Source organism: Leptopilina boulardi, unplaced genomic scaffold (genome assembly GCF_019393585.1).
Source record: "Leptopilina boulardi isolate dan_hultmark-lab unplaced genomic scaffold, ZJU_Lbou_2.1 LbouV2_41, whole genome shotgun sequence".
In the NCBI taxonomy this organism is placed as follows: Eukaryota; Metazoa; Arthropoda; class Insecta; order Hymenoptera; family Figitidae; genus Leptopilina; species Leptopilina boulardi.
This window is the reverse complement of record NW_026137985.1, coordinates 377754-403851: the sequence shown is the minus strand read 5'-3', so window position 1 is coordinate 403851 and position 26098 is coordinate 377754. Positions and strand designations below refer to the sequence as shown.

Below are 26098 nucleotides of genomic sequence, written 5' to 3'. Positions count from 1 at the left end.
AATAGACAATAATTATAGGCAAAATATTTCCACATGCAATTACTTATTTATAAAAAATTTGTGGATTTAATAAGTTAAGTGTAAAATTACTAATATTTTTATTAAAATTAGACAGTTTACTCAAATATGACATCCATTTTTCTAGTAATATTTTAGTAACATTTTTATCCATCACAAATTTATCCTTTACCCTGTATCATAACGACTTTTATCCTCTGGCTGCAGTCCCATGGCAGCGTTTTGCGTTGCGTTTTGTCACTAGACCATGAGTGTAAAAGAGATGCAGATATATGTTTGCTATGTTTACACTTAGGGTCTAGTGACAAAACGCTGCCATGGGACTGCAGCCTCTATCTTTACAACTTTTTACCCACCTTTTTTCTGTGAAAACGATTTCTCTCTTTCATTTTAATATTATTATTATTATCTATTAATAATGTATTTATAACAGTTTTTCGTAGTCTATTAATAGTCTAGTACTATTATATATTTATACCTAATTACTACATTATCTATTATTTATCATTTTTATTATTACAAATCATATTTTATTCTAATACTACTCTAGATTACAAATTTAAACATTCATATTTGAGTTACAAATTCCAACAGATATTTCTCATTAATGTTATGTATAGTTCAGGTTTATCAAGCACGACGGTAATGGAGCATTTAACTTTGGTAAAAAATTATTTTACTTTGATTTTCCGAAATGCAAAAATCTGGTTGGTTGTCTATTATCAATCAGATTGTGAACAACCAATCAGGTTTGTGTATTTCGGAAAATGCAAAATAAAAATTTTTTTTTACCAAAGGTGTAAATGCTCCATAAGTTATTAGAATCAAGACGTCAGACGTCACAGTAGAGACAATGGAAACCAACCCTTTTGCGAAGCTATTGTGCGTTGGCCCAAACGCCTGTAGTTTTGTGCTTCCCCAACTTCCTACAATTTAAGATAATTCCAAAATACGGCGGTGAGAGAGAAAGAGCACATAAAAGCGCACGTTGTCAGGCAACATATAAAGACCACCATTCCGGTCGAGCACATGTTGAGCACAAAGTAAATTTTGGTTAATTTGAAAACCAGAATTAAACGTTGTTTTATTATAGAGTGTAATAGAATAGTATTAAAGGATTTAATTGAAAGTTGAAAACAATTATAATAAAAGTGTGTTGTTGAGTTGGAGTTTATACGAGATAAATAGTCAGACGGAGAAATTATAATAGTATGACAGCCGATTAACAATTAAAATTGACGATTATATATTTTAAGTGGTTGCCAAAATTAGGAGCATTGTAAACCAGCGTTAATTTGTTGAGATTGTTAATATGGGCAGCATTTATTGATAATTTGATTTAAGTCGGTGAGTTTAATATATTTAAATTTATTGTAAAATCTTTTTATATTTATTCCTTTCTTTTGTCTCAGGAAACATGCCCCCCCACTCTCGTTTTTTCAACAGAGTCTCAACCAAAGCAGCACTGTATTTTCCCCGAATATCACTTGAATACCACCACCCTACCGGAAGGGTGGTACTGGGAAATTGGAACTGAGATCTCAGTACCAACTCAGTACTAATTTGGTGCATTTTGGTACTGAAATGGAACTGGGAAATTTACCTGCGAAAAGGGTCGAGTTACCGTTAATACCCTCATAAAAGTGAAAAGCGACTAGCTTTTTCAATATGTTTAAACTAAAACTTTATATTTATTTCAATATTATATTTGTTTTTCATGGATTTATATTATTTTCATACATTATTATGCATATGATATTTCCTTTGGCAGCTAAATTCAAAAATGATGTCCATTTTTTTATCAAACTTAAGGTATACGAGATAAATTATAACTTTTTTAAATGTAATTATTTTATAATAAATTTTAGATATTCATAATCTGGAAATATTAACGAATCTGAATATATATTTTTTAAAGTTGAGTTATTAAAATTACAAATTTTTTAAGCAATAAAACTCGGGTTAAAATTTTAATCCTTCAACAAAGGACCTAGGGGTCTATTGTTCAAGGAGGGATTGCAATATAATTTCCAAACTTAACAGAAATTTTCTACAAACTATTATGTTTTTTTTTGCTGTTTTACACGTATATCGTGAGAGACGGTTTGTTGATCTTATATACCTTTAAAACTATTGTTAAAGTACTTTAAAAATGTCTTCTTATGGGTTATCAGGTAGTGGTACTGAAGTCGAACTCAAGCCAAGTCCAATTCAGTACCATTCCAGTACCACTCTTTCGGTAGGGCATAGAATATTCCGTAGTCAAATTCCGGGAATATTTCAGTTACATTAAGGGGATATTCAGGTGATATTGAGGGAATATTGCACGGTTATATTGAATTTTTTTAAATGTGTTTTTAATCTTTCTAGTTATTCAAATAACAATTTTTTTTACACATTACCATGATCGAGATTTGTGACGACCCGTAGAAAAAATGGTGCTAATGTATGGAACCAAATGTGTCATGGGGGGGGGTCAAAAATGGTAAAAATAGCGTGACGTTTTATGTGCACGACATGTCCAAGAAGTTGGCAACGCCATTTTGTTTTTTCAAAAAAATAAAAGTTGTGCTGAATTGTGCTAGGTTTCAACTGTGCCGAAAAAAAAAATTTTTTGGCAAAAATTACAAAAAAAATTTTTTTTTCATAAAAACGCCATTTTGTTAGAAATAAAAAATCAAAGTTGTGCTGAACACATCAAACACCACAGAATATTTTGCTACAAAAAAAGTTTTTTTTTCAAAAATTAAAAAAAAACATTTATTACAAATTAAATTTTTGCAATTGAAAAATTTTAAAAAATAAAAATTTTTTAAAATGAAAAGTTGTGCTAACTTGTGCTAATTGAGCAAAACGAAAGAGTCTTAATAAACTTTCCCCTAAAATTAATATTTTCGATAGAAAATTATGTTTTTTAAAATTAGAAAAAAAATTTTTTAAATAAAAATTTTTAAAAATCAAAAGTTGTGCTGACTTGTGCTAAGCCAGCACAGTAAAAAACTCTTAATAAACTTTTCCCTAAAATTAATATTTTCGATAGAAAATTATGTTTTTTAAAATTTTTTAAACAAAAAATTTCAAAAATAAAAATTTTTAAAAATCAAAAGTTGTGCTGACTTGTGCTAAGCGAGCACAGTAAAAATCTCTTAATAAACTTTTCCCTAAAGTTCATTTGTTCCATTGTCCTGAAAAGGACAGATTGTATAGAACTGCAGACGATTAATTCATATCATTTTATGTTTCGAACTTAAATTATTTTCTACGTTTGACATTTTTTCTGTGTTTGTCCTGAAAAGGACAGATTGTTTTGACCGGCAGACGGTTGATGCATATTATTCAGTTTTCGAACTTAAAGTATATTCTACGTTTGAAATTTTTTTCGGTGTTTGTCCTGAAAAGGACAGATTGTATTTACTGGCAGACAGTTGGTAATATGGCGTTGAGAGGTTGTCTGGTTCCACGACAGCTGGACTGGTAAGAGAGTCAGTTGAAGGAACTGACTTGTTGCTCCGTTGAAGATTGGGGCCGAATGAGAGCGAGTCAGGAAAATTGCAGTCTTTATGCGCCTCTGCTGCGTCTCATCCGCCGCTTCCCCTTCCCACATGGCAGGAGCCAATCAGCGTGTGAGATACCCCCACCAGCACCGCGCCTGCGCGGTACGGTGAAGGAGTCAAGAGTGGAGGTAGGTCTGTCTCTCTTACGCTCTGCATGCTCAAATGAAAAACCGTCACTCTTTAGAATACGGTCTTGTCAGATAGTAGTACTTGAACGCTCTGCATCTGTTCTATTGGCATGTCGTTTAATTTATTATTACTGTACTATATTACTATTATTAGGATATTTACCTTATAATTTGGTTATATTTTACATTGTTCGTATTTAATAAATTAGTTTCATGAAATATTTAAATAATTTTTATTTTAGTGATTTATTATTATAATGATATTTAATTTATAATTTAGTTATATTTTACTGCGTTCAAATTTTTTAAGATATTTTTACTCTAGTGAGTTATTATCATAAGTATATTTTGTTTAGTATATTTAGTTATATTTTACATTGATTTAATCTATAATTTGGTTTTATTTTACCGTGTTCGCATTTTATAAGCTATTTTAGAAAATATTTAAGTGCTTTTTATTCTAGAGATTAACTATTATCATAAGGTTAGTTAGACTGAAATTTAGTTTTCACATTATGGATACCAGTAAAAATGATGGTGAGGAAAGTGAAGGGGAAGTTAAGTTTCAAAAAAAAATTATTAGCAAAAAAAACTGTATAATGAGAAAAGTAACAAATTTGAAACAGTTATTGCGTATTCCGGAATTTCATGAAGTATTAAATTCTAGTGGTCAAGTTGCTGCACCTTCGTCAGAAGTATATAAAAAAATTTCTTATGCTCTAGACAAGGAAAATTCTATGGCACCAAAGTATATTTATACTATTATTTTACAAAATAGATACAATGTGTATACTGAATTGACGGAGTTGTTAAACATTCAAGTACCATTTCAAGAAAGTATTATTAGCAATGATAGTACACTTGATTTTGAAAACGAAGTTTCTGAATTTCGTATTAATGTAACTGAAATTTGGCCGTCAATGCAACCGCAGTATGAGTTACATAAATTTAAAACGACCCAAGAAGCACGTAATATATATATCAGGGTAATATTACACGTGAGATTCGTAATATAACGCTGTAATATTACAGTAATCTTAAAATGTCCTCCTCAAGGTAATATTACCGGGAATATTACTGTAATATTAACGGTAATATTACAGTAATATTACAGTAATATTACAGACTGATTTAAGTTATTCATAAAGCATAAAAAACGTAAATATATTATAAGTCAATTTGGCTTGTTGGTAAAACTCTGGACTCGTGTGCTTTGAGTTCGGGGTTCGATTCCCTGGATGGGTAGATTTTTTTCGTAAAGAAATGTTCCCATAATATTACTGTAATATTCTCTTGTAACATTACCTTAATATTACGGTATAATATTACTGCACTATTACTGTAATATTACTTTAATATTAGCGCGTAATATTACAGTAACATTACCGGTAATATTACCTTGAGGCGGACATTTTAAGATCACTGTAAGATTACTGTAATATTACAACGTTATATTACGAATCTTACATGTAATATTACCTTGATATTGAGGTTATATTACGTGCTTCTTGGGGAGAGACCGAACTGTGAGAAAATTAAGGAAAAATTCGTGGATACATGTACTATTCGAAGAAATCCATCATGTTACGAATATTCCTTGTGCCCTTAGTTTTAATTATTCTAAGGTATCCGATTCTGGAATTTTCGTCACAGTAACTGCAGTTTGTTCTGAATGTCCCTGTATATTCACTGGAAAAATTGCCAATGAACCGGAAGAAGGAGAATCAATTTTCATGGATTGCATAATAGAAAAATTTGATTCAAGTGCAATTCATGTTAAGAAGAGACATCTCCAGGGAAAGCTTCGTTCTGCAGTAGGCAATTTACTTGTCGAAAGAAACCTTTTACCTTCTCAACACAGAAGACTTCAAAAGCCATGGATGGATTGTACTTTTTAAAATATAGTGAGAAATACGAAGGAGCTACCCGAAATATAGGATTAGATCCTCCTTTCGTATACTACTGGACGAAAGAGCAACAATTGCTTTTCGAAAAATTCCCAACAACGTTGTATTTGGATGCAACAGGAAGTGTTGTTAAACCCATCAAACTCCCAAATGGTGAACATTGTTCACATATTTATTTGTATCAAGCAATGGGGGATGTAAATGGCAAATCTGTGCCACTATTTCAGATGCTTTCATCATCTCAAAACACTGTTTCCATTTTGTCTTGGCTTTTAGAATTTAGACTCATTCGGCCCCAATCTTCAACGGAGCAACAAGTCAGTTCCTTCAACTGACTCTCTTACCAGTCCAGCTGTTGTGGAACCAGACAACCTCTCAACGCCATATTACCAACTGTCTGCCAGTAAATACAATCTGTCCTTTTTAGGACAAACACCGAAAAAAATTTCAAACGTAGAATATACTTTAAGTTCGAAAACTGAATAATATGCATCAACCGTCTGCCGGTCAAAACAATCTGTCTTTTTCAGGACAAACACCGAAAAAAGTTTCAAACGTAGAATATACTTTAAGTTCGAAAACGGAATTATATGCATCAACCGTCTGCCGGTCAAAACAATCTGTCCTTTTCAGGACAAACGAAGAAAAAAATGTCAAACGTAGAATATACTTTAAGTTCGAAACCTGAAAAATATGCATCAACCGTCTGCCGGTCAAAACAATCTGTCTTTTTCAGGACAATGGAAAAAATTAACTTTTGGGATAATTTTATTGAAACTTTTTTATTGTGCTCGCTTAGCACAAGTCAGCACAACTTTTCATTTATCAAAATTTTCACGTTTGAAAATTTTTGTTTAAAAAAATTTGAAAAATCATAATTTTCTATCGAAAATATTAATTTTAGGGAAAAGTTTATTAAGAGTTTTTTACTGTGCTCGCTTAGCACAAGTCACCACAACTTTTCATTTTAAAAAATTTTTATTTTTTAAAATTTTTCAATTGCAAAAATTTAATTTGTAAAAGTTTTTTTTTTTAAATTTTTGAAGAAAAAAATTTTTTTTGTAGCACAATATTCCGTGGTGTTTGATGTGTTCAGCACAACTTTGATTTTTTATTTTTAACAAAATGGCGTTTTTATGAAAAAAAAATTTTTTTTTGAAATTTTTGCAAAAAAAATTTTTTTTTCAAAAAATTTTTTTCGGCACAGTTGAGCACAAACCTAGCACAATTCAGCACAACTTTTATTTTTTTGAAAACACAAAATGGCGTTGCCAACTTCTTGGACATGTGCACGACCCCAATATTGTTATTAATAATAAATAATTTTATAAACTTCTTTTTCTTAATAATGAAATTTTAACAAATTATTAAATAAATTAAATAAAGTTCAGAAAAAAATTAATTATAGGTATTATCAAAAATGTTGTTAAAAAGCATTCAACAATATTTTTGATGAAAAAAATTACCTTTTTTTACAAATATTACTTTTAAAATTTTTGTTTTCATAGTAAAAAAAATTAATTATTTTATGAAAAATATGACTGAAAAAGATTAACCACTTTACTGGCGGTGTGTTCCATGGAACGCCATTTGAAATATTGGTGGGAATAATTAATTTTTTTGATTATAACTTGTGTTGAAAAAATTATTTTTTTAGGAAATAGGTACCCTGCTAAAAATAAAATCACAGACTGTCAAAAAATTAGTCAGGATCTCTGACGTTTTAAGACTGTTTTTGTTACGATTGTAGTCACAGAACACCACAATAAGTGAGGTTTAGTCAGAAAATCGTCAATAGTAGTCAAATTTTTTGAGCCATACCATAAATCATTAATCACAATGACATTTCTTTTTAGAAAATAGTTTTGAAGATTTCTGACTTTCTTCTCATGAATTCTGACTACAAATATTTAAAAAATTTTAAAAAATCAATATTTTTTAAATAAAAAAATAAATAAAAACCATTTATCGTACATTTTTTTATCTTTACGTTACACATACTTAATTATTATTTTTACAATTTATTATATTTATTTACTCCTATCGAAAAAAATCTCGCAAACGTAGGAAATCGAACTCCCAACCTAACGAACGCAAACCGAATACCTAACCCGTGAGCTAAACTAACCTAACTGAGATCGTAAAAGCAGAATACGGTTTTATAAAAAAAAGATCTTATTAGTTTTTTTAAATTTTCATATTCTGTTGATGATTATTATTATTATTTCAAAAAAATTTATAACTACCCAGATAACAATCGTGCTGCGCACGTAACAAGCATTGAGTGCCAAGCACAGTATGCGTGCATTTCGCTGCTCGGAATGCGTACTTCAGCCAGCTTTTCGTAAAGGTGACTAAAGTGCAATGCATTAGAACCTCATTACGTTATCACGAGTGTAGGTTTATGTGCTAGCTTTTCGTCGCTACTTATGACAAGCACTCGTGCGGATTTGTAATAATAGTTTATATATAAAAATAAAAACAAGCTTTTTGATGAATATCTTTATATTGACAGAAAATTATAAATGGCATGTTTTATAAATTTCATAAAAGCATAAATCGTTTTAATTATTATTGTTACTCATCCCAATCAGCACAAATGCTTGCCACGAACGTGGCAAGACGTGCAAGCTTGCACGGCAAGCTTGTGGCAATAGTTCGTTGCAAGTGACAAAATGTCTTCTTGCTGCAAGCTTGTACTGGAATCTTGCTGCAAGATAACAAAGTAAGCTTGCTGCAAGCTTGTTTGGCAAGTTTGTGGCAAGCTTACTCGTCAAACTTGCTGCAAGCTTGCCGCGCAAGTACAATGTTTAATTCAGGTTGGAAAAACTTAAAACGATACACAGTTGAATTCTATGGCACTAGCGGCTGCGCAGTACTTTTTTTATCTCCCAACATAGCTGCTCAATCTATATATGCCATTTTCAGTCATGTCTCTAAAAAACTTAAACTTGCGCGGCAAGCCTGCTGCAAGTTTATACAGCAAACTTGCAGCAAGCTTACTTAACAATCTTGCAGCAAGTTTGACGAGTAAGCTTGCCACAAACTTGCCAAACAAGCTTGCACCAAGCTTACTTTGTAATCTTGCAGCAAGTTTGCAGTGCAAGCTTGCAGCAATAGGACATTTTGTCATTTGCCAGAAACTTGCCACAAGTTTGCTTTTCAAGCTTGCACGTCTTGCACGGCAAGCTTGTGGCAAGTTCGTGGCAAGCATTTGTGCTGATTGGGCAACTTTTTAATTATTTAATTAATTAAATTTATTTTTTCTAAGTGTTTCTATACTTATAGAGGGTCACTAGTGCAATAATTAAATACAGTTTTTTTTATACAACATCCAAAACACTATTTGTTATTAAACCCTGCCGGAAGGGTGGTACTGGATTGGTACTGGAAAATTGGAACTGAGGGCTCAGTACCAACTCAGTACTAATTTGGTGCATTTTTTTGGTACTGAAATGGAACTGGGAAATTTACCTGCGAAAAGGATCGAGTTACCGTTAATACCCTCATAAAAGTGAAAAGCGACTGGCTTTTTCAATACATATGTGACCTGGACAGTTAAAAGGGACATTTTGTCCGAAAAAATCGATTTTTTATTGATTGGTGATTCTGATAGAGAAAACTTTTTTCTATCAGAATCACCAATCAATAAAAAATTAATTTTTTCGGACAAAAGGTCCCTTTTAACTGTTCAGGTCACATATGTTTAAACTAATACTTTATATTTATTTCAATATTATATTTGTTTTTCCTGGATTTATATTATTTTCATACATTATTATGCATATGATATGTCCTTTGGCAGCTAAATTCAAAAATGATGACCATTTTTTTGTCAAACTTAAGGTATACGAGATAAATTATAACTTTTTTAAATGTTATTATTTTTTGATAAATTTTAGATATTCATAATCTGGACATATTAACGAATCTCAATATATATTTTTTAAAGTTGAGTTATTAAAATTATAAATTTTTTAAGCAATAAAACTCGGGTTAAAATTTTAATCCTTCAACAAAGGACCTAGGAGTCTATTGTTCAAGGAGGGATTGCAATATAATTTCCAAACTTAACAGAAATTTTCTACAAACTATTATGTGTTGCTTCCTCGTGGAGGAAGCTTTGTAGTCCTTTCGTTTATAAAACTTTTCAAAGTGGCGGAAACAAATTTTTTTCTTTATAGAAACATGTTATATGAGATCCTAATTAATTGTCCGGATGTATGTATGTGTATGTGTATGTATGTGTGTGTGTGTGTGGATCCCTTTTTTGTTTAGAAGATAACTTTAACAGGTTTTAATGGATTTAGATAAAATTTGGTAGGCTCATTTATCATATTAGTATCTCAAATCTGACCAAAGGATTTTGAAAAATATCCCAAAAAAAAAATTTTATCGGCTTTTTTCCAAAAATTTTTTTTTAATCGAAAAAATTTTTAAATAGAAAAATTTAAGGTTATATATAATAAAATCGTATTCCTTACGTCAAGACGAATCGATCGATATATATAAAGTATACATTTGAGGTAAATTTAAAGAATTAATGAAAGTTAAAAAATCAAAAATTCACATTTTGGCAATAAAATTTTGCTTTCTCCACGAGGAAGCAAATTTTTTTTGCTGATCGTAAAGAGGAAGCAAAATGTTCATGTAATGAACATCTGAATTTACAACTTGTTTTTTTTGCTGTTTACACGTATATCGTGAGAGACGGTTTGTCGATCTTATATACCTTTAAAACTATTGTTAAAGTACTTTAAAAATGTTTTCTTATGGGTTATCAGGTAGTGGTACTGAAGTGGAACTCAAGCCAAGTCCAATTCAGTACCATTCCAGTACCACTCTTTCGGTAGGGAAGGAGCTTCTATAATACCAACTCCAATTCGAAGTCGAAGTGTAAATCCCATGAGTGCAAGACAGACAGAGATACTCTTTATCTCTCTTGCACTCATGGGATTTGCACTTTAACTTGCACTTGGACTTGTGTTCTCGTCTATTGTAGAAGCTCCTTAACATTTTATAAATAAGTAATATTAAAAACTACCTGCATATGAAATCAAAATGATTTTTAAAAATGCATTTTATAATGCAATGTAGTATTTCATTTGACTACTTAGTGAGTGAAGTTTTCTTGATGCGCGTAGTACACTAGAGTCTCCGAAGAGAGGACAGAAAGAGTCTTGGACCTCTCTACGGAATTCGTCCTTGACGCCGAAAATTGTAAACACTCCAGGGCCGTATATCGTATCACAGAGATGTGTTTTTTTTAACAGAATACATTCTGTTACGTATGTAAAACACTACGCGAGAAAGGTACACTAAAAACAAACGCTCCTGAGTTCACGTTCCTCTTTCTGATCCCGCCCATCTCTTCCCCCCTCACTCCTTACCGCGCCGCGTCACTACTTAGTCCTCTCTTCAGAAGTCCTCTCTTGGGAGACTCCAGTGTACATGACATGGCGTAGTCTGTCGCAACACAGTGATCGGCGTTGTTTCGTTTCGTATCACTTTTGTGATTTTTTCTAGATTTCGGTTTCGTAATAGCTGTTATTATTGTTCGAGTTATTGTTATTCCTCTTCTTCAAAGTTTTAAGGTGAGTAATTTCTATAACTTTTCAACATACGAACTTTTAAGCTTTTTACAAAAAATATTATTTTCGCCTAACCTCAATTTAAAGTATATTGGCAGATCACATGTTTATTTCTCGCATGTTGTTTTAATTTGCACAGGCATGAATTCCTACGGTATTTCCCTAAAATTTTGTTGTTATTGAATCACTTTTTATTTTCATATCTGTCTCAAAAATGCCCGTATTATTAATACTTGTGTTGGTTGTTTGTCAAGCTTTGAAATTACATATACTTCTATTTTTGATTGTTACTTTATTTAATTTTTTGAACTGATTTTTTTAGATAGGGGATATCTCTAATTTGATCTTTTAAATCTTAGGTGATAAAAATTGATGTCTTATTAACAAAAATAATTTCTTTCTTATTTTATTGAAAACTCTTTATTTAATTATTTTATATTAGTTTAAAAACTATTTCCTCTTATAGATTAGAAAAAATATTATTTACGTCTGTATTTGCGTGAATACATACAATACCTTAAATAATTTGTCACACTTTAAATATAAAAAAAAATTTATTGTACTGCAATTTAGAAAACAACCACAACAAAAATTAAATATTGACATTGTAAAATATTTTTATAATTTGGATACTTTCATATGATCATTTAGTTATTTTATTAATTGTAATTCACTTTTTACTTAATAAAATAATTGATTTTTTATTAATAAAAATTAATTTTAAGTTTGTTTTAGAAATTATGATAAGTAATTGTAATAACCAATTTTAAAATTAACAAATTGGCGTAAATTATTTTTTTTCAAACTCTTATGGTGTTGGTAGCAAAATAGCAGTTTATTTCTTATATCTAAAACCTAATCTTGTTTGACGTTGATTTAATAAAATGTAAGGCTTTATTTCATTTTTTCGCATTTTAAAATTATAATAAAAATATTTAATAATATTAATTTAATTTTCACATTTGTGTTCAAAACTTTGATTTAATTACAATTAAAATCATATTGCGCGTAATATGTTACAATTATTTAATTTCAGTATTTTATTTATTAATTTTATATGCTATTAAATAATTAAAAATTTCTTAAATTACTTTTTTGGTTATTTGATTTTGTTGGATTGCTTCTTAATTCTCGCTTCACTCTAAATTGATATAGTTTTGCAAAAACTGCAGTAAAATCTATCAAACTGAGATTAAATGAACGTTTATAAAATTTTGCGTCCATTTCTCCACAAAGAACATTTTATAATTGAATAAATATGATAAAATATATATTTAAAAATATAATTTTTTTGGAGAAAATCAGTATTTTGAAATCTTGAGTTCAAGTCAATGCCAAATAAAGAATAACATTTTTTTCAGATTAAAAACTTTTATTGTTTTGAAAAAAAAATATTCCTAATTAGTCATTCCCATTCAATTGTTTTTTTTATATAACCATGAAATGAAACTGAATAACGATAGAATAAATTTAAAAACTGTTACTTAGAATGAATTTTTACTTGTAAAGCTGTGATTAATACAAAAAAAGATTATTTTAAAGTAAAAAAAGTTGAAAATTTATTTTAATAAATTAGCCTTTTTTAAAGTGTGGTTTAAATGGTAAAATAAACAAATGGGAATGATTTTCTTTGAAAATTTTAGAAAGCATGAGAAATTATTTTCATAGATTTCAAAGCAAATACTGCTTATTTTTAAATGGATTTAGTTTAGAATTAAAGATTATTACTTATACTTTATATTGTAAAAGTATCTAATCTCAAAAAAATTTAAATTTTTTTATATTTATATTATATATTTTTATTTATATATATTTTATATATATTTTTTATTTATATATTTATATTTATTACAATAAAATGATTCTTTCTTGGACTCATTGACATAAAATTTAATTAACTTTTAAATGATCCCTGTTTGATACTTTACTTTTATTTTTTCGTTTTTCTTGTATTTTTTAAAATTATGCTAAATTTTTATGCTTATGTAGGAATTATGCTTTTTAAGATTAAAATAAAAATGTTAATTTTGTATTAACTTTTCTATGGCTTTATCGCCAATATATCTATTGGTGAGAAAGCCATAGAAAAGTAAATTTAAGTAAATAAATTTTGCAGATTATGTTTTTACGTCAAACTATTTACAAAATTTATGGAAAAAATGTCAAAAAAATAAAAAATTATGAAGATCTTGGCCCAAAGCAAAAACGACGAAGATTAGACATAATTCGCTGCCAACAACATATTTCTGAAGATTCTGATAGCAGTGCCGACGAAAGAGTTATTAATGATCCACCGCTAATCGATCTTCGACCAGAGCTCAGAAACGAAGTACAAAATGTACCTGCCGAACCATCTTCTAGTGATTCTTTTGACGATTCTGCAAATGATTCTGCACATGATGATAGTTCAATTTCTTCTGAGGATGAAGCACGAGATGACAATGTTTCCATGGAAAGTTTCGAATTTCCGAATGAAAATGAATCTGACACTTCTGCCGACGAAGAAATTTTAGCTCCTGAAAATGCAGCTGATGCGAGTAAACGAATTTTGAAAAATGCCTTTCTTGCAGCAGGATTAAAACACAATCAGGGAAATATATTATTAAAAACTTTAAGAAGTATTCCTTTCGGGTTAGCTCATTTGCCTAAGGATAGTAGAACTTTACTGAACACTCCTTCCAATGTTGCAAGCAGACAAATACAGCAAATTGCAGGTGGCGAATACCTGCATATCGGTTTGAAGGAAACATTTAGGAAGAAATTGGAAGCCCTACCGGAAAATTACCAATTCCCTGAAATTTTAATAATCGAGTTAAGTACGGATGGCGCAAAAATAAACAAAGGTTTCTGTCAATATTGGCCTATTCAATACCGAATTTGCAACATAACAGATAAAAGACCTATTATTGTTGGCATATTTAAAGGAATACACAAGCCAAGTTGTCCATTTGATTTCTTCCAACCATTTGTTCAAGAAGTTCTTGAAATACAAGGTGAAGGTGTAATAAATGTAAGAAATCGTCAAATTCCATTACACGTTAGACGCTTCATTGCAGATGCTCCTGCGCGAGCATTTTCCTTAAATCATTATGGTCATATGTCGACAAATCCGTGCTTGAAATGTAAAGTTGAGGGTGATCATTGTACTGAGGTCGGTTTCGAGAGAACTATGGTTTTTCTTGGTGTTGATCATCCATTAAGAAATGACGAAGATTATGCAAATGTACTAGATGAAGACCATCAAAAAGGTAGAACACCATTGGCTGACATAATTCGCTTAGTTACAGATGTTCCTTTTGAAAGAATGCACTTGGTATACCTGGGAGCTGTAAAGAAAATATTATCAGCTAAGATTGACGGACAGTTTGGACATCGAAGTTTGCAAGCAAGACTTCTTAATATTCTGGATTCAAGAATGATACAGCTGAAGATGTATTGCCCCTCAGAATTTAATCGACGACCTAATGAAATTTCTGCGTTCAAAAACTTTAAGGCAACAGAATACAGGCAATTTTTACTTTACACGTCTCCAGCTGTATTACAGAATGTTTTCTCTGATGAATACTATACGCATTTCATGATGCTGAATTGCAACATTCACCTGTTGGTTTCAGAAGAAACTCCATGAGAATTGTTCCCTTTCTGCCAAGAGTCCATGAAAAGTTTTGTACTTTTATGCCAACGATTATACGGAGAGCAGTTCATGTCGTACAACATACATGGTTTGCAACATATCGCATTGGATGTTGCGGAGCACGGCGGTTTGAATGAATTTTCGGCATTTGTTTATGAAAATAACATACCAATACTTCGGAAACTCATCAGAAAATCGCATCTCACTCTTCAGCAAGTATACAAAAGGCTTGGTGAACTGAACGATGCCACTTCTGAACCCGTAAACGAGAAGTCACAAATTCGTCTTTCCAAAAGTCATGCTGCAGGACCACTCACAGAAGATTTGGCTGCTCAACATTGTCGTCAATTTGAGAAACTTCAAATTGGTGAATTTACGCTTGGAATAAACTTAAGGGACAATTGCTGTTTTTTTCAGGATTTTAAAGTCTGCCTAATAGAAAATATTGTTCAAGTAGAAGAGAATATATTTCTCATCATTAAGGAATTTGTAACGACTACTTCGATTTATGACGTGGGAATGTCATCGGATTCTTGTGGGTTGTACCACTGTTCCAATTTATCAAGGAGAATATAGGCAGTTAATTTAAACTCCGTCAAAAATAAAGTATACAGAATTCCTCAATGGAGTGGAGTAGAAGGACAGGAAGAGCAAATTGTTCCAAATGAATGGATTTGTGCGACTATGCTTACGCCTATTAGATTACCTTAAAACTCTAGGATCATTTAATTACTGTAAGTATACATTAATATTAAATAAAAAAATTCTTTAATAGGATAGATATCTTTAAATTTGTAAAATATTAACTTAAATTATCATAAACATATAAAATAGAGGTTTGTTGCAATTTCAAAGTAAATATTATATAAAATAATTTTAACAAAATAAGGGTTTACTTCTCATGAAAATTATTTTTAATTTAATTGTAAGAAAAATCTGCCGCAATTGAATTATTAGAATTAAAATACTTAATTCTAAATGAATTATTAAAAAAGTTAAGGGGGATCCTATTTTAAAAAGCCAAAAAAAATAACGCAATTACACATTATTTTTAAAAAAATTTTTGACATCAAATATTGAAAATTAAAGTAATTGTTGACTGTAGTGTTCTTTTATAGATTTAAAAAGCTGGGCATGATACAAATCGAAATTCTCGTTAAAAACTTAAATTTAAAGAGAAATTTTAAATGATTAAATTTTGGACTCGATTTTGTGACCTAATTGTTTATAATAATTTGGTTGGAATTGTTGTGGATTTTAGGGTCCTTTGATGAAATAATTAAGATGAGATATTCATTTTTTAGACATTTCTACCCTAGATTGGGGTCCTTTTCAGCAATTTATTATTTTCTGTAAAGTACATATTTTCTTTGACATATTTACATAAAAATTTTATAAAATTATTCGCAATATTTAGTATAAAAAATAAATTAAAAAAAATTTTTTATTTTTTTTAAATTATATTTTTAATTATATTTAACTTTTTATTAAAAACGGAAGACATTAAAACTTTTAAAATGAATAAAATTGTTTATACCTTATTATAATTTGTAACAATTTTTGGTACAAATTAACCACAAAAAATTCAACCAAATTATTAACAATTTTAAAGCTTACATATATAGTTTCTATTTGAATTGAAGAAATTACAAAACAATGATGAAATTCGAATTTTTTGAGATACATATAAAAACAAACAAATAATGACTACTTGGTTCTCAAAATTGGTACAAATCTTTTTTCGAAATTTTTTTACTTCAAATAGAAGATGGATTAATACTGAATAAATGATTATTATTATTATTAATTATTTATTACAAAGGGTCAAGCCCAGGTGCAAATGATTCGTAAGGAATTCGTTTGGAATTCGTTCGGAATTCGTCCAGATTTTCTGTCGAATTCTGGAAAACACCGTGTGGCGATTTGAAACAGAATTCGTCCATAATTTAATAGGAATTCGTGCGACTTTTTTCAGAAAAATGAATACAAAAAAAAATTTTGACCAAATTTTCGACCGAAATTCGTATGGTATTCGTGCGAATTACTATCGAATATTTTAAAAACAGTTCGTGTGGATTCCAATAAGAATTGGATAGGAATTCCGAACGGAATTTAGGCTGAAAAATATTTTTAAAAAAATATTCGCCCCCTTTTCGAACCGAATAGTGCGCGCTATTCGTGCGAATTACTAAGAAATTCTTTAAATAAACTTCGTGTGGATTCCTATAAGAAATTGATGGGAATTCCGAACGGAATTTTGGCTGAAAAATTTGTTTAAAAAAATATCCGCCCACTTTTCCGACCGAATAGTATGCAGTATTCGTGCGAATTACTAAGGAATTCTTTAAATAAACTTCGTGTGGATTCCTATAAGAAATTGATGGGAATTCCGAACGGAATTTTGGATGAAAAATTTTTTTAAAAATATATTCGCCTACTTTTCCGACCGAATATTGCGCGGTATTCGTGCGAATTACTAAGGAATTCTTTAAATAAACTTCGTGTGGATTGCTATAAGAAATTGATAGGAATTCCGAACGGAATTTTGGATAAAAAATATTTTTAAAAAAATATTCGCCCACTTTTCCGAACGAATAGTGGGCACTATTCGGTCGGAAAAGTGGGCGAATATTTTTTTTTAAATTTTTCACCCAAAATTCCGTTCGGAATTCCTATCCTTTTCTTATAGGAATCCACACGAAGTTTATTTAAAGAATTCCTTAGTAAATCTTACGAATACCGCGCACTATTCGGTCCGAAAAGGGGGCGAATTTTTTTTTAAAAAAATTTTTCACCCAAAATTCCGTTCGGAATTCCTATCATTTTCTTATAGGAATCCACACGAAGTTTATTTAAAGAATTCCTTAGTAAATCTTACGAATACCGCGCACTATTCAGTCCGAAAAGGGGGCGAATATTTTTTTAAAAAAATTTTTCACCCAAAATTCCGTTCGGAATTCCTATCATTTTCTTATAGGAATCGACACGAAGTTTATTTAAAGAATTCCTTAGTAATTCGCACGAATACCGCGCACTATTCAGTCGGAAAAGTGGGCGAATATTTTTTTAAAAAAATTTTTCACCCAAAATTCCGTTCTATATTCCTATCAATTTCTTATAGGAATCCGCACGAACTGTTCTTAAAATATTCGTTAGCAATTCGCACGAATACCGTACGAAATTCGGTCAGAAATTTAAGAGAAAATTTTTTTGTATTCGTTTTTCTTATCAAAGTCGGACGAATTCCGATTAAATTATGGACGAATTCTGTTTCAAATCGCCACACGGCGTTTTCCAGAATTCGACAGGAAATCTGAACGAATTCTAAACGAATTCTTAAGGAAATTTGAACGAATTCCGGACGAATTCCACACGTCATTCGTGAGGATCATTTTCACCTGGGAGGTGTTCTCTAAGTCAATTGTGCCCACCAGTTTTGCAAGTCAAAATGTGCACCACCGTCAACATTTAATTTTAACTTGTCTATTTTTTTAATATTTTGTGTCAAAATTTTTTTTCAAATACATCGAATATATCGAACATCAAAAAATCCCAGAGACGGAAATGCAAAACTTCAGAAGAAAATGATGAATTAACATTTAAATAATTGTAACAATATTATTAATTATGTTTGCTGACAGAAAAAATTCAATTTTCAAGAAAAAAATGTAAATTCTAAAACATTTATTTGTATATTCAATTTTCATATAAGCAAAGTTATCTGTTATATTGCTCCTTCAAAATCTTTCAAAAATACTGTAATTTTAATGTAATATGACTTATTTTCTTCAGAAAATGATTCTCTACAACTTCACCATGAGGATTTTTTAACAAACAAGCCGTTTAAAAAATATTGACTATTTGTCTTGAAAAAAGCAAAACATTTTTCGAACAAGCCATAATTTCCAAATGGCTTGCTTGTTTAAAAATCACCACGTTGAACATTTCTTGAAAATATATATATATATATATATATTGAAAAAATGCAATTACAAATAATAATTCAATTTATTAAATTTAAATTAATAATTTTTTTCTGTAGATCTATATTCGGGAGGGTAAACGTTTTTTAATCTATACAATGATTTGTTGCATTATAATGGATATTAATTATATAAAATAATCACGCTTTGCATTTTGCCTTTAATTTAAGTAGATAATTGATTTCAGAATCATGGCTCATTTTGTAACATTAAAAGAATTGGCAAAAACGAATGCTAAAAGACAAATTAGGACTTCCAGTAGCGGAAGAGCAGTTAAAAGTTCTTCAAATCTACTGACGTCAGAAGACGAGGCTTCAACACGCAAAAAATCGAAAAAAGAAGTAGCTGTTGAAACAGAATTAAAAAGATTGCGATCTCTTTTGCCCCCAAAATCCGTCATCTTACAAAAATCAGATGATACACAAATGCCAACGACCTCGAAGAAAATTATTCCTATTCCGAAAAATGATGTGGTTATTGGATCACAATTGGAAAGATTAAAATCTATTTACCTCAAAAAACATAAAAATTTGCCTGAATCTGTTACACAGAAAGTGACGACTGCACCAAAAACTTATCTTCCAAAATCACAGTAAGTTTATACACTTTGAAAAAGAAGGGTTAAATTATTAAGGATTCAAGATTTAAATTTCAATGCCAAAATTCTTGATTTCGTACTTCTTTCTAAATATCTAGTGCGCAGAAAGTCAATTTTTTATATTTCATAAGTAGCTTTTGAGCCCGCCTTCGGCGGGTGTCAACATCTAGCACTGTGTGCCACCGATAATATTTCGCATAAGCATTATTATTTCTTATAAACAGTGTGCAAAATTCTATTTTTCTTTTTCTTTTTGATACCGTAATGTTTTTTTAATGCAGTTTTGTCCGCTGAACACGTTCACGTGTATCAAAATTGGATAGCACATCAGAATTTTGTGAAAAGTGAGTGCGTAGAAACCCCCCAAAAAATTGATTTTGGAAACTCACAAATGTTGTTACGCAATTTTTCAAGATTTTCTACCCCTACCTTTCCTATCTCGCTATTTTGTTATATATTTTAATACAGAAAATATACATTGTGACACGTTATTGAAGACTCCCCCCCATATTATTCAGACCATAATATTTTTTGTGAACAGTTCTTTTGTGGGATTCAAGATTTTTTTTACATCTGACGTACTTTCCGTAAATTACAGCTTAAATTTTACACTATAAGACACACATGCTGAAGAGTAAAAGAATATTGAGGATTTTGAGAAAATACGAACACAGACTCCAAAAAAACGTGTTTTTAGAGATTTTCAAAATACTTTTTTCTTTTGAAACTGATGACAATGAAATATAAAAATATACAGAATTAAAACTAAATAAAAAATTAAATTCCAAAAGTTCCAATTTTTGGACTCAGGATCATGTTCAGCAAAAAAAAATACATTAAAAACTACTTCGATGACAAAAATAAAAAGAGAAATAGAATTTTACACGTTTGTGTAATTTCGTCTTGAATGGAATTTATTATCAGGATGGTAATTTTTTTATTTGAAATTTTCACTGATTTCACTGATTATGAATTTCTTTTTCTTGCTGTTATAGATTCAATTTTAAATATAGATTAAATTAGACTTTTATTTGTACATTGATCAAAACTTATCAATTCATAAAGTATGTTTTCATTCTCAATTTTTTGAATCTCCCATTTTTAAGTTTGGAATTCCTATAATTTTACTTTTTTAATGGTAAAACTTAAATTGGAAATACTCTCAGTTAAAAAGTGATTTTTCTGAAAACTCTTTCCTTTTCCTCGATCGAGGTATTTTTATACTTTCTTTTTCTGTATATATCAAGAATTATGCATTTTCTACCGTTTTTTCAATGTTTCAATAGTTTTTCATATTATTTTAGCAGCTTTTTAGACACGAGAAATATTGCGGATGATTGGGCATAATGCATTGGACAATTGAACAAACACTCCAATTGTCCGAATGCATTTTAGACAATTAGGCTTGTTCAATTGTCCGAACTACTATCTCAAAAAATCCTTTTTTACTGGGTTATTCATTTTTTTATTTTTTGACCGTCAAACTTTTGATTTTGACATTTAAAAATTTCCAATTTACGAATCCCACACAGCACAAAATATTTCCTCAAAATTTGAAAGATTTGAAATATTCCAATGAAATGTTTTTGAAATATTGTTGCAAGCAGGAAAATGTCCGCCTTTGTGGAAATATTGCCATGCAATTTTCTGAAATGTTGCACATTCATATTTCTGCAATATTCAACATAAAAACTCCTGCAATATTTAAGAAATATTTCACCGAAAGTTAGAATTTTTTCAAAATACGAAATCAATCGGTATTTTCAAAAATGTTTAACACCTTAGTATCCTAGAAAATTAAAAACTACTGCGCAGCTGTAAAAGCCATAGAAACTGTGATTGACCAGTGCGCATCATTATTAAAATTGAAAATTTCCAAAATATTTCAATGAAATATTTCCTCAAAGGCAGACATTTTCCTGTTTGCAACAATATTTCAAGAAAATTTCATTGAAATATTGCAAATCTTTCAGTGAAATATTCCAAAAATATTTAGAAAATATTAACCCTCTCCCTGTCCTGGGTTATCCCCACTCTAACGCTATAGAATGTATTTCCCATAGTCCCCACCAGGCGACCGAATTGTCGCTTTTTGTCGATAACGGTCAACTGGCCAGGCAGAGGGTTAAGTGCTGTGTGGCATTTTACTATTTGGGTGGTAAAATCTTAATCAAGAATTCGAAAAATTTTAATATCGATTTTGGGTGAATTTAATTATAAACTATTGAGCATTATTTTAAAAAAAAATTTCAGTTCAACAGCTTACAATTACTGATTTTTTCAATCTCAATTCTTTTCAATTTGGCATTTTGAGACTTTTAATTTGAATTCTTTGATGGCAAATTAAGGAACCTAAAAATTTCTCCGTACCAAAGTTAAGAACAGTTGATTAAGATTATTGATTTTTTGATTTTTGACTTCGCAAAGAAATATATTTACTATATCTTTATGATTGATGTTTTGTGAAATAATGAGAGATTGATTTATACAAAAGAACGTTTATTAATAATAATCCTTTATGGTACAAGAGCCGAACACAAGCGAGCGAATCGAGATAAAAGTAAAAGTGTAGTAGATGGCGCGCATACATAAAAAGTACGTCAGCACAAAAGTATCTAAAGCGCATGTGTGGAGAGAGGGTGCGAACTTCCAACACTTTAATTCAAGTTTTTTTTAATTACCTATATATTACCTATATGTATTTATTTTCATCTTGAAGGAATCATATTATTTGTGTAAAATTTGCTTACTCATTTATGTTAAATACGTATAGATTATTGACTACTTTTAATTGTCAGCATTTTAACTTTTCATTACTTATAGCACAAATAATAATTAATTCTTTAAGTAGTCACGTAATTAATTTCATATACTAATATTTCAGACCAGAAATAATGAACTTGGATAATAACAGTTCAAAACAAACTACAGCACGAAATGTCTCCAATTCTTCCAGTTTGAGGCACATAGAAACGGATTTTTCTAGCACCCCTGATGTTGCTGTGTACGATTTTTCGGTAATCTTGAAATCATTAGAGTAAGTTATTTATTACCATTCTTAATAACTTTTTTCTGATTAGACGAAACTAAAATATTTTTTAACTCATTCTTAGTCTACCGCCTTATCCGCTCTTTAATTATTTTTTTTTAAATTTCTAAAAACATCGTTTAATTTTTAAAAATGTTTTCTAGAACTATTGAGAATTCAAATCAGAAGCAAATAGAACTATATGAAGTTATAAAGGCACAAAATGCAGAACAGTTAAGATTATCTGAAAGAATACTGGAAGAGATTCAGAAAAGAAATAGCATTGACGAAACACAATGTTATAATTCGCTGTATGAACCTCTTGAAGGATTCCCCTTAAAAACTGTGGAAGAATTTCAGAAATTAAATGAACCTGAAAGTGGGCCTATTCGTGAAAAATTGGTATAAATTTTATCACTATTTATTATTTTAAATTAGCTTTCATAGATACTTTTTCAAGGACAGTAACGATTTATTAAAGTATTGAAATTATTATAATATTTCAAATAGTTTTATGTTAAAACGTTTAATTTTTAAAGTGCCAAATTAGCTTTCATAGATACTTTTTCAAGGGCAGTAACGATTTATTAAAGTATTGAAATTATTATAATATTTCAAATAGTTTTATGTTAAAACGTTTAATTTTTAAAGTGCCAAATTGTAAAATGTGAATAATTTAATTGCAATTATTTGCTTCATAGATGATCTAATACAAATTAGTAACATTGATAATTATTTTTTTAATAGATACTAATTTTTAGAAACTAGCACATAGCCGGCATTGTTCGATTACTAAAATAATTCTCTTTTTCAATTACTTATAGTTTCATAAAGCAACATTTCAATTTAATACAAAAATTATTCTTTGAAATTTCCGATTAAAAATATAGATTCTATAAATTTAAATTGTCTAGCCAAAATTAAAGATATAGAGAAAAATAATTCCAAAAACTTATTTTTTGAAGAAAGAAATATCTTACTTCTTTTATGTTTTTATAGAAAAAATTAAAGTTTTGTTGATTTGCCATTTATTCTTTAGCGACAACATCTGATAAAACTGGGTGGAACGAAATTAAGGGAGTTCTTGCATTGTGCTTTAAAGCAAGTCCTTACAGATGAGTTGGTTTATCAACTGACGTGGCTCGGAGATAAAGATACAGAGAAATTTGGTGATACTAAAGTGTCAACAATCTTTTTTGGTAATGTTTAGTTTCTTAAATAAAATTGCTTTTGTATTTCAAATAAGATAAATCTGGTGCTTCTGGAAAATTAATTATCTGATAATTTTCTTAAAAGTTTAATTAAAAATTTTACAATTTCATTGATACATCAATTTTTTAATTGAAAATTATTTATTTTTCTTTTCAATAAATAAACTGTAAATTGTAATTATTCATTTACTTTCAGGACTTCTAATCTAAATTTAAAATGTTTTAAATTATGAATGAAATAAAAAATAATTAAACTTTTTTAAAAATGTTATCATTTTTTTAAAAATTTTCTTCTGCAATAAAATTTTCAGGGAAAAGTCAAAGAATTGAGGTGCAGGAAATTTGCAACGTTTATTAAATAAATTATATTTAAATAATTAGACCCAAATTTTTTTAATGAATTATACCGAAAATAAACTAATATCGATATCACCCGACAATTTTTCACAAAAAAGACATTCAGAAGTTAATTCTTTTAATATATATTTTTTATTCTTTATTTTTCGTTTAACCCTCGGAGCACATACTGGGTCACACAGACCCTGTCATTAATTTCAATGAAGTGTAATTTGAAAAGTCGGCAATACAACACGAACCTAAGGCCATATAGTGGTAACTAACTAATAAGGAATAATAAGTAACATGATAATCCAAAGAAAATAATAAAATACTAGTAAATATGTTATTAAAAAAGTATAGTTTTAAAAAGTTGTGTCGAAAATCACATTTTTATCGTCTTAAAAGTTACCTTCGTTAAACTACAAAATAAATACCTTTTTTAAAAAATAAAATAAGGTGGTATTTTTTCCCTTATTCTAACACACTTCGAGAATATAAATCCCAATTTTTAGCTTAAAATATTAAAAATTACAAAAGTTACATTTTTTTTAAATTCAATTTTTTCTTTTTAATTAGTTAACTTCACGAATTTTTTTTTCAATATGAAAATAATTTAATAATATTTCTAAACTGCATATTCTTATTTTACAAGGTTCAATGAATAAAAAAATATGTTTTTTGTGTTGATCAGTCCAATAGTTCAAAAATGGGAGAGTTTTGTAAAGTAAACAGGGTCACAGCGACCCAGACTGTGCTACTTGTTCGAAAAAAGAGGTGTGTGCTCCGAGGGTTAATAAATGTTGCATAATTCCTGCACATAAAAAATGAAGGAAATTGAAAAATGTATAGTGGCAACCCTGAATTTATACAAATCAATTTGAGAAAAATTGTATTGTACTTATTCTTTAATTATAAAAAAAATTGTTAATAATTCTTTCAGTATCAGCTCAGAAATGCACTTTATTTAAGGGACCCACTAACATAGCCGAATACAAGTTGGAAATGAAACAAGTAATGCGAATTACTAAGCAACGGTACCGAAATGCTCAAAAAAAGAATGCAGAAGATGCAGAGGAACAATTAGAAGAAATATTAGAAGAATCATTCGAGGACAGTGGAAGTGACAGTGAGGCTGACTATGACTACGAAAGAATTCGCGAAAGAATTCACGAACTCCAAAATTTACAGTCTAATAAATAAAATGCAGACTCAAGTTTTCACTTTTTAAAATATGTGAAACAATTTTTTTACCTCTTTTGCGTTTTCATTTCTGGTCATTAAAAAGATAATAATTTATTTTTCATTGTTAAACAGACATCAAAAACTAAAATTAAAAATTTTGAGTCGCTAATTTTTTATTTTTAAAAACATACAGAACCGTCCAGAAGTATCAGGACGATTACACGCAACTCTCTGAAAAAACATGTTATCACTTTTTCAATCATATTTCTGCAACAAAAGGAGATACAAAAAAAACTCAAAAACGGTTAGAAAGCTTATTAAATTTTGAATAAAATAAGCCATGTTTGAAGCCATTCCGTTAATAATTTTCTGAGTTGTAGAGTGAGAAAGATGAAAAAAATATTATAAAATGTTCTAATTTTGGTCTCTTGACTTCAACATTTTCAAAAATCTAGAAAAATTTAGATAAAATTTTTTTAAAAACACAGAAATCTTCGCTAGAATTTCAGCTTTAAAATAAATTTTAGAAAATTAAAAAATATTAATCCGTCATCGAATTATCATTAAAAATGTGAAGCCGTGTTGCGCCCGATCGATGCTTTGAAAATCAACTGTGACGACTCGATTCCGGCTTCGCGCGGGATAGAAAGCAGGGTTGGATTTATGCGGGAACGATGAAATTTCGAGTTTCTTTACATATTCGTCGTGAAACTCGAAATTTCATCGTTCCCGCATAAATCCGATCCTGCTTTCTCTCCCGCTTTGCTCCCGCGCGAAGCCGGAATCGAGTCGTCACAGTTGATTTTCAAAGCATCGATCGGGCGCAACACGGCTTCACATTTTTAATGATAATTCGATGACGGATTAATATTTTTTAATTTTCTAAAATTTATTTTAAAGCTGAAATTCTAGCGAAGATTTCTGT

At 29.6% G+C, this 26098-nt stretch overlaps 1 protein-coding gene across 5 annotated transcripts in view; it reads left to right on the top strand.

The window, feature by feature from the left end:
* The first annotated feature begins 785 nt into the window (after nucleotides 1-785).
* Nucleotides 786-26098, top strand: part of LOC127289463 (uncharacterized) — a 54764-nt gene continuing 29451 nt past the window's right edge. Inside the window, exons 1-7 of one of the 5 annotated variants that reach the window (XM_051317407.1) lie at nucleotides 815-1365; nucleotides 11134-11201; nucleotides 19003-19407; nucleotides 22298-22450; nucleotides 22606-22843; nucleotides 23481-23640; nucleotides 24932-25581. In XM_051317407.1, coding sequence (XP_051173364.1) covers nucleotides 19007-19407; nucleotides 22298-22450; nucleotides 22606-22843; nucleotides 23481-23640; nucleotides 24932-25191 — 1212 coding nt within the window. In that variant the 5' untranslated portion in view covers nucleotides 815-1365; nucleotides 11134-11201; nucleotides 19003-19006 and the 3' untranslated portion in view covers nucleotides 25192-25581. The other 4 variants (XM_051317404.1, XM_051317405.1, XM_051317403.1 and 1 more) reach the window with 4 other exon arrangements.